Here is a 14941-nt window from a genome sequence, read left to right as displayed (position 1 = left end):
TGATTTAGGTTCTAGACCACCTAGGATCTTGATTCTGGTGACTAATCCCACATTTTCAAGGATGAGGAATACAGTGGTACTATTTAGATTTGCCCTGTGAACATGGCAGCCATTTTTCAAAATGGCCGCCAACTTTCTGTTATTTCCCAATAACTCAAGTTCTACACCACCTAGGATCTTGATTCTGGTGACTAATCATACATTTTCAAGGATGTGGGATACATTGGTACTATTTAGATTTGTCCTGTGACCATGGTAGACATTTTTCAAAATGGCCGCCAACTTTCTGTTATTTCCCAATAACTCAAGTTCTACACCACCTAGGATCTTGATTCTGGTGACTAATCATACATTTTCAAGGGTGAGGAATACAGTTGTACTATTTAGATTTATCCTGTGACCATGGATGGTAGACATTTTCAAAAATGGTGGACCTGCTATTATTTTACCAATTTACTCAGGGAATATTATCAGAATAATATAAAATCTGTGAATACATTTCTTACCAAGAATTTTCTTCACCAATGTTTGTAAAGGTGTCTACTAACATATCCCACATTGGTTTCTATTTGACCACCCTAGGGGCATGTTTGACAGCTGCTGAAAGTTGGGTACCATCAACAACCAATATAAGGCTAAATGTTCTAAATTTCATTATGCTTTAAGTAGCATGTGGCATGTCAAACTAGGGGCTTTTCATGATTCTGGATCCATTCCAAGCATTAGTTTTGCACAAAAAACACTACGTTGGCTAAAAACGGCCATAGCCATCATCACAGATGTGATGAGGTCAGCACATGTCGGCACATTTGGGCAAGTGGCTATGGCCAAACTAGGGGGTCTATGGCCAAACTAGGGGTCAAACTCCTTGGGCTAAATTCGGTGAGGTGAACAGTGAGCAGTGAACAGTGAGCGAAAGACTGAAAGACTGAAGACTGCAGGATGTGCAGACACTGAAGGCATCAGTGTCTTTCTCTGCGAAAGACTGAAAGACTGAAGACTGCAGGATGTGCAGACACTGAAGGCATCAGTGTCTTTCTCTGTGTCCCCAGCATGTCAACCAAAGCAATGTTACCAAATCAAAGGAGCCTTCACCTCATGTCACCTGGGGCTGGGTGAGCAATCGTATCCTGTATCTAAACTCACAACTAAATACAGACACTTGGCCAGACTGCCGTTTGAAAGGGTCAAACCCCTCATCCTGATTGGGGAAGACCACCCCACCTAATCACACCAACCGAACAAGTGAGGTTGGGGCCTCCAAACTGTGCATCTGTACCTGAAAGGGGCAAGTCAAAGGCCAGAAAGCCCACCTCCTTTTAATGTCCTGTCAGTAGAAACTCAACCTGCACCTGAAATAAGCCCTTACCTCTCCCAGAGAAAGTTCATCCTTGAAAATGTAATGATTAGTCGCCAGAATCAAGATCCTTGGTGGTCTAAAACTTGAGTTATTGGTAAAATAACAGCAGGTTGGTGGTCATTTTGAAAAACAATGGCTGCCATGGTCACAGGACAAATCTAAATAGTACCACTGTATTTCTCATCTTTTAAAATGTATGATTAGTCGCCAAAATCAAGATCCTAGGTGGTCTAAAACTTGAGTTATTGTAAAATAACAGCAGGTGGCGGCCATTTTGAAAAAAAAATGGCTGCTATGGTCACAGGACAAATCTAAATATTACCAATGTACCCCACATCCTTGAAAATGTATGATTAGTCACCAGAATCAAGATCCTAGGTGGTGTAGAACTTGAGTTATTGTAAAATAACAGCAGGTGGCGGCCATTTTGAAAAATGGCTGCCATGGTCACAGGGAAAGTCTAAATTGTACCACTGTATCCCTCATCCTTGAAAATGAGGTCTTAGTCACCAGAATCAAGATCCTAGGTGGTGTAGAACTTGAGTTATTGTAAAATAACATCAGGTGGCGGCTCTTTTGTAATATGGCTGCCATGGTCACCACGAGACAAATCTGTGATGGCCCCATAGCCAAAAATGTTCCTTAAGGCATGCTCTAACTGTGTGCCAAATTAGAATACTGCCCATTATTCAAAAACAATAATTTTATTGTTTTAGGAACACTTTTGTCAACTCCGTCAGATACACGTCAACTCCGTCAGACACAAAATCTGACGGAGTTGACGTCTGACGGAGTTGACAAAATGGCATTTGTTTTCATCTTAACCCTCTTTAGTACAATGTAGCCATTTTGTTTTTGCTTAATTTTGTTAGCTAAACCTAACCCCTAAACTAAAATAATAAACATTATTTTGGAATTCTTAACAAAGATCATAAAAATGTGCAGACGGAGTTGACATGTAAAAGCTGTGACCACATTGTTATCAACATTGTTTGTTTAAAATATCAAACAATTGAACGCTTGTCAGACCAGGTGCTCCACTGTTGCAACAAATATAAATGGGACTTGGAAAAGGAGTCTTCAGGCTAAATCTGTCGACAATATTTTCTGATTAATTTAAGACTTTTAAAAAAACCTGACGGAGTTGACGGAGACGTGGGACGAACATTTGATATGAGATATTTAATAGAAAATATAAATTAAAATTAACTGTGTATATTATTTGCTATATTGTTGACAATCTACTTTAATTTAGTATGTATATGTATGTGATTGTGACAGTATTAGACACTTTTTTGGCAGTTTGAAATTGTGGCCACTTGCTGGGGACAGGCTAAATACAGGCCTTTTTGGGTACAGGGCCTGCTTTTAACTAATTCAGATGGAATATGAAAACAATTATAATGAAATTAAGGGCATAATAATACACAACTGTATTACACTTAACTTTGCAAGTGCTTTTATTTTTATGAATTAATTTATTTTTTACATAAAATAAGGCTCTTATGTGTGGGACATGTTTTTTCCACTTTTGTCCCTCATCTCAAGAATGAGTGACATACATTCATGAATCCACTTGTCAGTATTGAGCAATTTATTTTATAAGGGTTTCTTGTGACCCTACCATTAACATCTTATGGCAGGCAAAACTGTCAAAAATGTCAAACTTTCCTTATGCTTTAAGTAGCATGTGACATGTCAAACTATGGGGTTTTCATGATTCTGAATCCATTCCAAAGCATTAGTTTTGCACAAAAAACACTCCTGGATTACCAGCCAAGGTGCCTGGACCAGGCACCTTGGCTGGTAATCCAGTCTGGCAGTGTGCCGCGGGTTCGACTCCCGATCCCGACGGCCCTTACTGCATGTCTTCCCCCCCATCTTCCTGTCAGCCTACTGTCTGTCCCTCCATAAAAAATATAAAATATAGGCAAAAAACAAACAAAAAAAAAACACTCCTTGGGCTAAAAACGGCCATCGACGTCATGACAAATGTGATGAGGTCAGCACATTTTGGTGGCTATGGCTGGCAGGAAACCAGTACGGAACTGGTTTCCTGGTGTGAAATTGTTTGCGTTTGTTTATGTGTCTAAAAGAGTGACTTTTGAGAGCTGTTTTCCTGTTACGCTGGAAGTCAATGGCAGCCAGAGTGGCTATGATGACTATCGGCAGTCCTTCGAATGGAAAAGTGTGGGAACTCCTGGGTTTAGACGGCGGGCAAAGGCAGGATGAATCCATATTAGTTTCTGGCTTTAGCATTGAATCTGTACAATGAGGTTGAGAATCAGCATTCACACCTTTTCTGGAGTTTTCTGCCTGAAGGCTCATACAGTACATAGTCTGGATTTTCGGTGGTTAGGTGACCACCGAACTGCAACATGACGTCACGAGCCGCGGTGAAGAGCAAACCACCGCCACCGCTCCAGCCCTTCTCTCTGTTTTTACTCACCACCGCTCAACGTTATTTCAGCTCCGGTGGTCAGCTCACCACCGGAGCGGTGGTCACCTCACCACCGAAAATCCAGACTATGCAAAGGCCTTTACATGAAAAGCACCACTGCAGAACACGGCGCGACATGACTTCAAACTTTTTGCTGTGATTACGAATGTGAGCCATTGCAAAAAAAATAAAATATATATATATATATATTAATCACCATTAATCAGTGTTTAGTCAGACTAATCAATTTAGTCTATTATTTTAAGATCTATTGGATTTTGTATTGTGTTGATTCAAGGAAAAATTATATATGGTTTATAAAACAACATGCTTATTCTGCATTATTGGATTATCCTACATGAGCATCATTTCGTTGGTTCTTGGTTCCAAGTATTGATATATTTTGGGCTAATTGCCCTGCAGCTCTAGTGCAGAATCACTGCGATGTCATCCAGTCATGGCTCTGTTGACCTTTAACCTCAGCGATGCGAGGGGATGTTTATAGCCCGAGCGCTGCCTTTTTCCACAAGCTGTGCAAAACGTATTGCAGCAACAGCCTTTGGGTGTATGCCACGGAAGCTATTTACACCATCATGTACCGCTATGCTCGCTGGCTTACGTTGCTACTCTGAGCGCTTACTGTACTAGTATGCCAAAATGGCTATTTGTGGAGTGGGGAGAGAGAGAGAGAGAGAGAGAGAGAGGGGGCTTTGCTCTCCTCATCATGTGTAGGTCAGTAGGCTATCGGGTCGGATCTAATACTGTACTGCATCCTAATAAGTCCAGACTAATGGTTCAGGGTGGTGTCACTGATGGTCAGATTTGCTGGGGTATGGGCCAGGGGTGGTGGGTTAGGGTGGAGTGGTAGTGTCCCCTCTAGGCATTAATTTCATATTGCTGGTGTGGATATGTTTTCTCCCCCGCTTCTGGTCAGACTGAATTAAATCCATGCATTTTGGGAAATGTAGACCGTCTGGCAGTGCATGCATGTATATTTGCTATAGCAATGTTCAATAATATAAAAATCACAAGTGAGTGGTGCAACTCCGTGTGGGGGCCCCCGGAAGTTCCAGACCGCCAGGAACGCGCCCAGGGTGCCGGCCCGGTTTCCCGGCGAGCCGCCCCGCGTCCGAAACGGTCGAGAAATGACGGAGTTACCGTGTGGGGGTCCCCAGGGGGTCCCTTTACTGTACTGTACTGTACTTTCACAGTACTGTACTGTGTCACTCCCGAAATCACGTAATGGCTGCTATAAACTCATCTTCCCATCATGCACCTGTGCACAGTGTGAAGCTCAACGGCGCCACTTTATCACCTGTTGGTACTCTAAACAGACACGCATACATACACGTATACAAAGGGACACACATATACAGTAGCTGGGCATTGGAGTGCCGCACCCTATGGTTGCACCACTCAAAAATTCTAACCATAATGAACCCCGCCTGGTTTTTGGGCAAATTTGTGAATAAAATAAAATAGCTTAGCCTAAAATAGCAGATGTATACAAGCTTGGATGGGCTTAAGGGCTTAAATGGAAAAGAAAATGTACCCCCCCCTCCTTGATATATATTTTTAAGAAATCGAACCCTGGTTTCACTCATGGTCGAGTTGACTAATGTGCTTGCCAAGGAAAGTAATCATTCTGATACTATGCTGTCAACTATAAGGGAGTGGAGGACTTTGAGCACTAGCCAGGTGTGTGTCATCATCGCGTGCCATTTTCCATCTCCGTTTCCTGCTGGTAAGCAACTAAGCAACTCGGCAGCAACAAGTCATGGATGTTATTGACATTGATACGTCCAGTGTGATCAGCGTTAGATTCTACAGGCCATTCCCTCTCTGTCCTCTCTGCATTGTGTGATGGAAGAATTAAGCTCAGGAGTAGAATGACGGAGGGCGGTACTGTCGACTCCCTAAAATTCACATTACGTTTAATTTATGATCATTCTGTGTGGTGTGGTTTGTTGTGTCGGTTGTCTGCCCGCACATCCTCTTTTGCTCTAATAGATATTCTTTTGTTTCATATTGTTCTTCCACTTGACAACTTTCAAACACGTCTCCCTATATTGGGCATGTCAATATGGTTGAAAATCTAAAACAATGTGAGTAAAAAGTTTTGTGAAAATGGTGAACTACATGGGTCACATTGTGTGACGCATTGCATTGGGATGCGTTGAGCTTTGTTCTCCAATAGAAAAGTCTATTTTTGCTTTAAAAGTCTATTTTTTGCTTTAAAGAGCTGTGTTGAGTGCCATTTCAAACTGTGCTGTGTAGCAGGAACGTGCGGAGAGTGTTGGAGGGGCAGGGGCTGAAATCCCGTAAGAGGGCACTCTTGGACAAAAATAGCGAAAATAGCAGATCTACAAGCTCTCAATGGAGCTTGTAGATCAGCTATTTCCGGGGGGCAACCCAGCACTCTTTTCTCGCTAGTGGAGATGCGGTGCGTATACGACATGGCTTTCTAAACAAATTTGTTCAACGCAAAATACTGTGTTCAGGAGACTTCAGGGGAAAAAAATCTCCTGAATGGTGCTGCTGGCATGGCATGGAAGGAAAGGAGTGGCATGTGCATTTCTCCATGTAGTAAATGCTGCATTCGTGGTCTGTTGTGTGCACGTCCCTGCTGTGTAGTGTAGTTTGTAGTGTGTGTAGAGTGCTTTTCAGACTGTTGGATATAGCCTTTCTATGAGGTCATGGTTGAAACACTCCAATAGCTGAATACTCTCTATCTCAGCGCAAGCTGTCAGCAATATAAATTAGGCCCCGTTAGCTTATATGTGTGCACTGTGCAGACACACACACACACACACACACACACACACACACACACACACCTATGCGTGCGCTCACATGTGTGCATTTGTGTACAGTTCTGTCCAGTGCATTTTTCTATGAGCTTAGATGTGTTTGTTGTTGTAATGTCTGCAATCTACATGCTAATGGCTGTGTGTGTGTGTGTGTGTGTGTGTGTGTGTGTGTGTGTGCATGCATGTGCATATTTACACATGGACGTACATCGTGACCTGTATGTGTGTGTATGGAGGATTGTGTGCGTGCACGTCGTGCGTGTGGCCACACATATAGTAAGTGCACAAGTGTTGTTGCGTGAGCTGCTATACGACAGTCGACAGAGCCAAAATAACATGTTGGGAGCATTGGGAGCATTACTAACATTCAGAGCATCTCAGCCATTGGCCTGAGGTTAGTCTAATGTGTGAGTGAATGTCTGCACGCAGTATTTGATTTGTAGGAATGTATATATTCATCATCATGAGTTAGGGTGGAGGGTCCATGCAGAATGTTTTCTTTGTAATAGGAGTCACATTCTTTCCACTATGCCATGATGTATGCATCTCTGCTTCTCAACGTGGGGTTCAAGGAAGGACCCCCTGGACCTCCCTCAAGGACCCCTGGGGGTCCCCGGACCGCCACGCTGAGAACCAGCTACCAAATAATGGACCATCATGGGTCTGTAACTCCAAAAGTATGCAAAAGAGGCCCCTTTTTTTAGAGGTTGGGAACCCGTTCAGTTCAGAACCAGTTTTTAGTCCATGAGACGGACCTCCAAAATTGGAACGTTAACCCATTAAGGCCTGATGTAAAAAAAAAATCTTCTAAATAATGACAATGTTCGGAAAGATTTGAGGCACATTTTGCCGATTTTTCAAAAATAGCAGACAGAGTGGCGCGCTATGAACCTGTAGATCTTGTCTTCGAAACGAAACGTCTGAGAGCCACTGGTACGTTAAGTCATTCTCGTCATCACTTTGACACTTTCTGTCCCCTCTCTTTCCCCCTCTTCTTTCTCCTCCTCCTCCTCCTCCTCTCACTCCTTCTAGACCCATGAGTGGAACAAGAACGACGAGCGTCTGCTGGCTGCGGTGGAGCATGGCGAGGTGGAGAGGGTGGCATCGCTGCTGGCCAAGAAGGGTGCCAGCTCCGTCAAGCTGGACCACGAGGGCAAGTCAGCGTGAGTACTGACTGAGTAGCCTATAAGTCCATGACATGATGGGCCATACTGGCGGCCCGCGTTGCCACTTGCCACATGGCGGCCTTCACCTTCACTTAATGTGGCCCGCAGGTGAACCCATTTAGACCCGAGGACGCTTCCACAATCTACAAAATGTCTTCTAAATCCTGACAGTTTTCAGTCGTTCTCAAACATTTTCATGTCAAGGGCCCTGTAAATTGCTCTGGATTAAAAGCATCTGCTAAATGCCTACGTTGTAAATTGAATACACACATAAACGGCACACTCCACAACATGGCAATACAAATATACGTACACCACTACATGGCAGATAATAGGCAATAGAAGTGAAGACTGTGTTGCTGTATAGTCTGAATGGAAGTTAACCGGCGGATAGAGATCGGATGAATGATTTAGTTGTGCGATACTTCAGCAGCGGAACAGCCTATAGAGATTTGCCAACTAGTCTGAACTCTGAAGCCAAATTCTTCTCACGCTATAAGTCAGTCAGTCCAAATCTTATCAGTGTGTAGATATGCCACCCTGTGTGTGTGTGTGTGTGTGTGTGTGTGTGTGGGTGTGAGCGTGCTGTGGTACCGTCCTGAAATGGCCTTTATAGACCATGAGATCATGGCTGCAGCAGACTACAGCCTAGCTTTTGAATGGTTGTTTTCTTAAGTTTTTTGTTTTCATGGGTCCATTTTTTTCCCCGTCTCGTTTTCTTTTTAAAGCAGTGAAGATAACCATGTATACGAAGACACTCAAATGATCGGGGGGGCAAAATGTCACAGCTGTTCCCACTGGAATCACAGAGCACAGGCCTTTTTTTATCTATAACCACGTGCTCCGCCTCCTATAACGGGGATGCCGTATTTACCCAATCTAAACCACGGACGCCAGAATCCGTTATAATCTCAAAAAACCTGCCTCTTCCAGAACGTGATAATCTGTCTTTCTTTAATTTCATTTAATCCAGAAATTTAAAATTATATATATTTTTTACTCGCATACACACAACAGACAACATACAGACAACCTACATACAGATCCGACACACACAAGGGCATTAACCAAACGTGATTTTCGGTAGTCTACTCGAATATCATAATAGTCGATTATTCGGCGGTAAAATATCCTATGTAGTCACCAAACTGTGGACTAATATAATGGCCAGGATCCGGTGTTTGGGAGGTTATGATTCCATGTTCTTACATCGCGCGGACCAAAACAACTCCATCGTGGGTCCACCTAGTGAAGCCACACTGCAGTGTTGCACTTCCTGGTTGCCCAGGATCTCTTCGTCTACTTTGGTATTTCGCGGCGTTTGAGTGGCACCGGCCTCACCATCTAGAGTGACGGGAGGGAATGTGTTAACCTTGTGGGAAAACATGCATGTGGACTTCCTCGATATAGTGTGGAAGGAAGGTTGGTCCGAACACTCCTGTTATTGACATTAATATACAGTCATGGTCTTATCTACACACGCAGCACATTGATTTAGTCATGACAAACAAAGACATGGTGAATTATGGACTTCAAATTCAGGGCACACCGCTCAAAATAAATACATGGAATGATGTGGATGATGTCACCCCAGGCATGACCATATGGTCATGCCTGGGGTATATATATATGGACATCAGGGATGGAGATCCTTGATGTCGTCAATATTAAGCCCATGTATGGAGATCCCTGATGTCATCAATATTGGCCAGCAGCTCTACATCTGACCTCAAACCCTTAGATCTCCATATATGGAGCTGACTTGTATGTTGATCCTTCTACATCCATTCTTCCTTTTGATGTCACCCTTTTGACTGATACTTTTTTAAACTCTAGACGGGCCTGCCCCAAAGTTATTAGTGCAGCCGGCAAAAACTAGAGTTATCAACAGGCCCAAAAATGAAAGGCCCGGCACTACCTGGGCCCTCACCAAACCCTGTACACTCAAGACACTGCCCTACGGGGGCTGACCTGTTCTGACATTCCATATGTTGATCTGACCTCATCAGACCCTGTACACTCAAGACACGCTCCATATATGGCCAGTACAGAATTCATTCCATATGTTGATCTGAGCCCCCCCCATGCCAAAGTGCCAGCGTTCGCCCAGCAGTCTGCTGTCTACCAGGCGGATGCGTGCACACGAACTCGCCCTTTAGGGCGAGTTCACTCCTCGCCCTCAGGCGTCTTACTGGTAGCTATTTTTGCTATAGCTTACTTTTGTGTGACAATATTGCGTGACGAAGTAAGGCATTTATTTGCAAAAAATTACATTTTGAGATATTGAGACACAATGTTTCTACCCAACAGCGGAAATCTTAGATTGGTAAGTGGCAAAACAAATTACACAAATAAAAAGTAAAAAGTATGATAGAATATATATATATATATAAATAACTTGGAACAACATATTTTCAGACCAAATTCCAGGCCAAATACATATTATATTGTTTGGGGTCCTTGACATGAATAACTTTGAGAACCACTGACGACATAGAAACATAGGTTTTTCCAGGAAACTTTTAGAAGCCATTTTTTGGATGGGTCTAAATGGGTTAAGTACAGCACTTGCTCAGAGGCAGTCTGTGCACCATTGTTTGAGGTTGAGTTGATAAGGCGGAGGCCCAGTGTTAATGTTTGACCTCTTTCTCCTCTGAAACACAACACCCACTGACCTGAATGTGTTCAACGGCTGCTCACTGTTCCACACACGTGGAGAAATACAGGGACACATGCACGTTCACCCTGACACACGCACGCACGCACGCACGCACGCACGCACGCACGCACGCACGCACATTTATTTGGAACCTCTGCGTTCCAGTCTTTTCAGGACCCACAAAGGAGGAGTCTACAGTGTCTCTATGGTGATAAAACCTGATAGAAAGGCATGTCTGTGTGTGTGTGTGTGTGTGTGTGTGTGTGTGTGCAATGTATAATGAATTAATGCAGTTGTGCAGACCATTTTGTGCATGCACGCACGCACGCACGCACGCACACACATGTACATTACCTGTATGTATTGCAGAAGTAGCTTTTAATGGTTACTTTAATTAACTTCTGTGTGTGTGTGTGTGTGTGTGTGTGTGTGTGTGTGTGTGTGTGTGTGTGTGTGTGTGTGTGTGTGTGTGTGTGTGTGTGTGTGTGTGTGTGTGTGTGTGTGTGTGTGTGTGTGTGTGTGTGTGTGTGTGTGTGTGTGTGTGTGTGTGTGCAGTCTTCATGTTGCAGCTACTCGTGGTCTGACAGACTGTCTGTCTGTCCTTCTGGCCCATGGTGCCGACCTGTCAGTCACAGATGGAACAGGTATAGTCATATTGCCTCCTTGGCTATTATATCCTAATGTATTTTCATTGAATGTTTGATACCCTGGCCTACAGTATATAAAAATGCGTAAAAAATAAAATAAAATCACAGCCAGAGAGTGTGTGCGCGTGTGTGCGTGACTGCGTGTGTGCGTGCGTGTGGGCATTAAGCAACTAGTCAACTAGTAAATCCACTAGTTGAGCTTGTTGGTACTAGTTGACTAGTTTTTATTTTTATTTTGAAGGCCTCAAGATCATGTAGATTATAGTTATAGTCACCAATGTACACAAGTACACAAATATTTATTTCCATTTATTTATTTATTTATTGTGTGTGTGTGTGTGTGTGTGTGTGTGTGTGTGTGTGTGTGTGCGTGCGCGCGCATGTGCAAGCTCAACGTTTGACTTTAAAGAAATGTTTTATTCACTAGCATTTTAATGTTCTTATTGGTGGTTGTTTGTTTCTGCCTTTGAGTTGTGTTGTCTTGTTGTTTAAGTGTATGGTTCTGTGTTTGTGGTTTTAGCTACCTCCTAGTCTGTGCAGTACTTCAGTACTTTGGTCAAACAGAGTTCTTTTTAAGTATACGTTTGACTCGAGGATTTTCTGTGGCCTGGAGTTTTCTCTGTGGCCTTTTGAGCCTCAATGAAAACAGTGAAAACCGTTACATCTGCTGGCAAATCCCATTGACATAATATAGGATTTGCAGGCTGTGACATCACAAACAGCAGGGAAATCAGAGCACTTGTTTGAGCCAGAAAACCCCAGACCACAGAAAAATCGACTGAATGTTAAAAGTTCAAGTTTTTGGGTGCAATTGAGCTAAAAAAGAATAAGAACAATTACTGTCACAATCCCTTTAAATGTGTCTTATTGGTTCTATCTTCAGGTTTCAGTGCGTTACACCTGGCTGCCAAAAACAACCAGCAGGAGTGTGCCAAAAAGCTCATTCAGGTATACTGTACCATAATGGAAACTACTCCAACGTGGCCTGGCCCGCGGCCGAGCGGTCCAGGCACCTAGGCTGGTAATCCAGACTGACGGCGGGTTCGAGTCCCGAGCCTGTCGGCCTTTGCCGCATGTCTCTCCCCCTCCCCCCGTCTCTCTAGCCCTTTCCTGTCCAAGTACTGTCTGTCTGTACCCTATCGGTAAAGGCATAAAAAAAGGCCCAAAAATATCTTTAAAAAAATAAGGAAAACTACAACTAGACGTCACTGAGCCGCGGTGGCAATAAGCGATTCACCGCTCACCCAAAACACATCTCTCAGTTTTTACTAAACTTCACCTTATCACCTTATCATCATAGAGTATGAATAGGCCTTTAGACGTTCACACACACGCACACGCACGCACGCACGCACGCAATCACGCACGCACACACACACACACACACACACACACACACACACACACACACACACACACACACACACACACACACACACACACACACACCAGTTTCATACATGTGTTTTAATATGAGCTCTGTGTCTGTTGTTTCATCCAGAGTAAGTGTGCCGTTGATGCTCTGGACAGCTCAGGGAGGACCGCTCTGCACCACGCCGGTAAGGCTTTCATTCAACCATTGAGGACGGGGACCCCCTGTTGGTGTTTTAGGCATTATGTTATTCTTTGGCTATTGAAAAATTGCAGATCTACAAGCTGTTGTAGTGTAGAAAAGTATTCCATAGCGGCGACCACAACAGAAAAACGCGTGTCATAGCCATTTCAAGGACCCCCAGAAGCATAGATCTGACTTAAAAATGCTTGCTTTCACAATATTATATAGGCCTATATTCAAAGATTTGCACCAATTCTCAAGATTGTTCTATGCCACGCTATGAGTTTGTATATCTGCTATTTGTCTTTTAAATCTGAAATCGTGAGACTCATACATACATACATACAATTAATGTTGTCACATTCCTTCGCTCTTTAGAGGAGCTGAGGGAAGAAAAATGTCACGTAATGTTTATTTTGTTTTCCGGGCCCAATTAAAGGCTTACGGACAACGAATGCAAAAACTAAAATCCCTGAAAATGTAATTATCAGTGTTCTTTCCAGCTGTCACTGTAATGTTGCTACAGTAGTTTCCACATTGTTGTCTCAGGTTTTGCTGTCCTGTGCTGTTCCATCATCTGTACTTGTGTGCTTTGACGTCGCTGTGTGTTAGACGGCTATTTTTGAGTGGTGTAACCACTCCTATAGACAGCTATATATTTGTGTCCCTGGGTCTGAGCATGGAAATAGCCTATTTTCACCACCGAGTGGCACTGTTGCACAGCCTTTAAAATAGGAAGGAGAGGTCGCACAACTCGTAGTCCCGATGCCAAAAATACTTTTATTGTTACCAACGTTTCGACAAACGAGTTGTCGTGAGTTGTGTGTGTGTGTGTGTGTGTGTGTGTGTGTGTGTGAGTTAGGCTGCACAACAGTTCATACCCTGAAGAACAGGGTATGAACTGTTGTGCAGCCTAACTCACACACACACACACACACACACACACACACACACACACACACACTGAGGCCAGGGAGGAGAGTATACAGTAAATACAGTACAGCACCACTCAACTTCAACTTATTCTGTCCCCTGCAGCTGCCTGCGGGAACGTCCACATCGTCCAACTGCTGTGTGAACACAAGAGTCCCGTCAACCTCAGAGACTCGGTATGTACCTTTTCATCTACGCACCAGTGGTGTTTTTAGGCAGCAGATTTTGGTTTCAGTCAAAGGGCCGATTCATACTCCTATATTTTACCGCCGTTTCGGCGCTGTAGTGCCGAAATGATTTCGGCTCGTCACAAATTTTCAGTAGCACCGAAGAGTCGACTTTAGGATGGTACCCGCCCCCCCCGAACCTCAAATGACGTCACATTGTAGGCTCTACAGCGCCGAACCGACTTTTATTCGGCTCTAAAATAGGAGTATGAATCGGCCCTTAGTCTCTTGAATAGCTTTAATTTAGTTTTAGACTTTTAGTCACATTTTAGTCACCTGCAATGTTTTAGTGTTAGTCTAGACTAAAATGTGTTTTGGCGGGCCTTGATGCCGTCTTGATGGCTGCTTTTACACTTGCTGAAAATAGCCGATCTACAAGCTGCGACGCGTTGTGAGCTTGTAGATTTCCATTTAGTTTTTCGTCGGTGGAAAGAGGTAGTCGAAATCAACCCTGGCACGCACATATTTGCAGACTTTTTACCTGATGATGTCACTCCAAATGCTCCACTGTATGATGATCAGGTGTCATCGCCATGTGTTGGCTTGTGGTGGACATTTTTGTCAACATTCCATTTTTGCCACGGAACTACAACACGAGTGGACACTAATCTGACCAGAAACACATAAATAGATAGCCCTGAATGACCATAAGAGGTCTGTAACTCTGAGAGTGTTCAAATGGAAGACTCTCAGAGTTAATGGGACTCTTTGCAAATAAAACATTTGAGCACCGTCCACTAGTATTAGTTGGACTCCTAAATGTCTGGCTTTTTTGGTTGACAAAACCCTGTGGGCTTGATTCCTACGTTCTCAATCCCCCAAACTGGAATCCCCCGCAGCAGGCTTTGTTTCAGGGGGATTGAGGTCAGGCAAAAATCATTTGCACGTTCAGATTTGTTTCTCTTAAGATGTGATGTCAGTTCTGTCCCTTTCCCCCGTCGTCCTCACAGCAAAACTGATCTGGAACCTCTTCTCCCTCCACTTTTAACAGGTCGAGAGCCAAAAGAGAGACGTTTGCACAAACTAGTGAAAATAGCAGATCAGCTATTATCAATGTCGTACTTCATTACAATTATTATTTTTATTTATTTAATTTGTTTGTTTGTTTGTTTAAATGTGGGAAAACAAAATGGGATTATTTTTT

The 14941-nt window shown here is 43.4% G+C and overlaps 1 protein-coding gene across 5 annotated transcripts in view; it reads left to right on the top strand.

The window, feature by feature from the left end:
• The window catches only part of rai14 (retinoic acid induced 14), an 85992-nt gene that overhangs the window by 44166 nt on the left and 26885 nt on the right, over positions 1-14941 (top strand). For all 5 annotated transcript variants that reach the window (XM_080755264.1, XM_080755266.1, XM_080755263.1 and 2 more), the window contains exons 3-7: positions 7643-7773; positions 10991-11079; positions 11966-12030; positions 12584-12641; positions 13676-13746. In XM_080755264.1, coding sequence (XP_080611390.1) covers positions 7643-7773; positions 10991-11079; positions 11966-12030; positions 12584-12641; positions 13676-13746 — 414 coding nt within the window. The remainder of the gene's footprint in view (positions 1-7642; positions 7774-10990; positions 11080-11965; positions 12031-12583; positions 12642-13675; positions 13747-14941) is intronic.

This window comes from Protomyctophum bolini, assembly GCF_963924005.1.
Source record: "Protomyctophum bolini genome assembly, chromosome: 22".
In the NCBI taxonomy this organism is placed as follows: Eukaryota; Metazoa; Chordata; class Actinopteri; order Myctophiformes; family Myctophidae; genus Protomyctophum; species Protomyctophum bolini.
The sequence above is the reverse complement of the archived record's forward strand: the minus strand, read 5'-3'. Positions and strand labels throughout refer to the sequence as shown.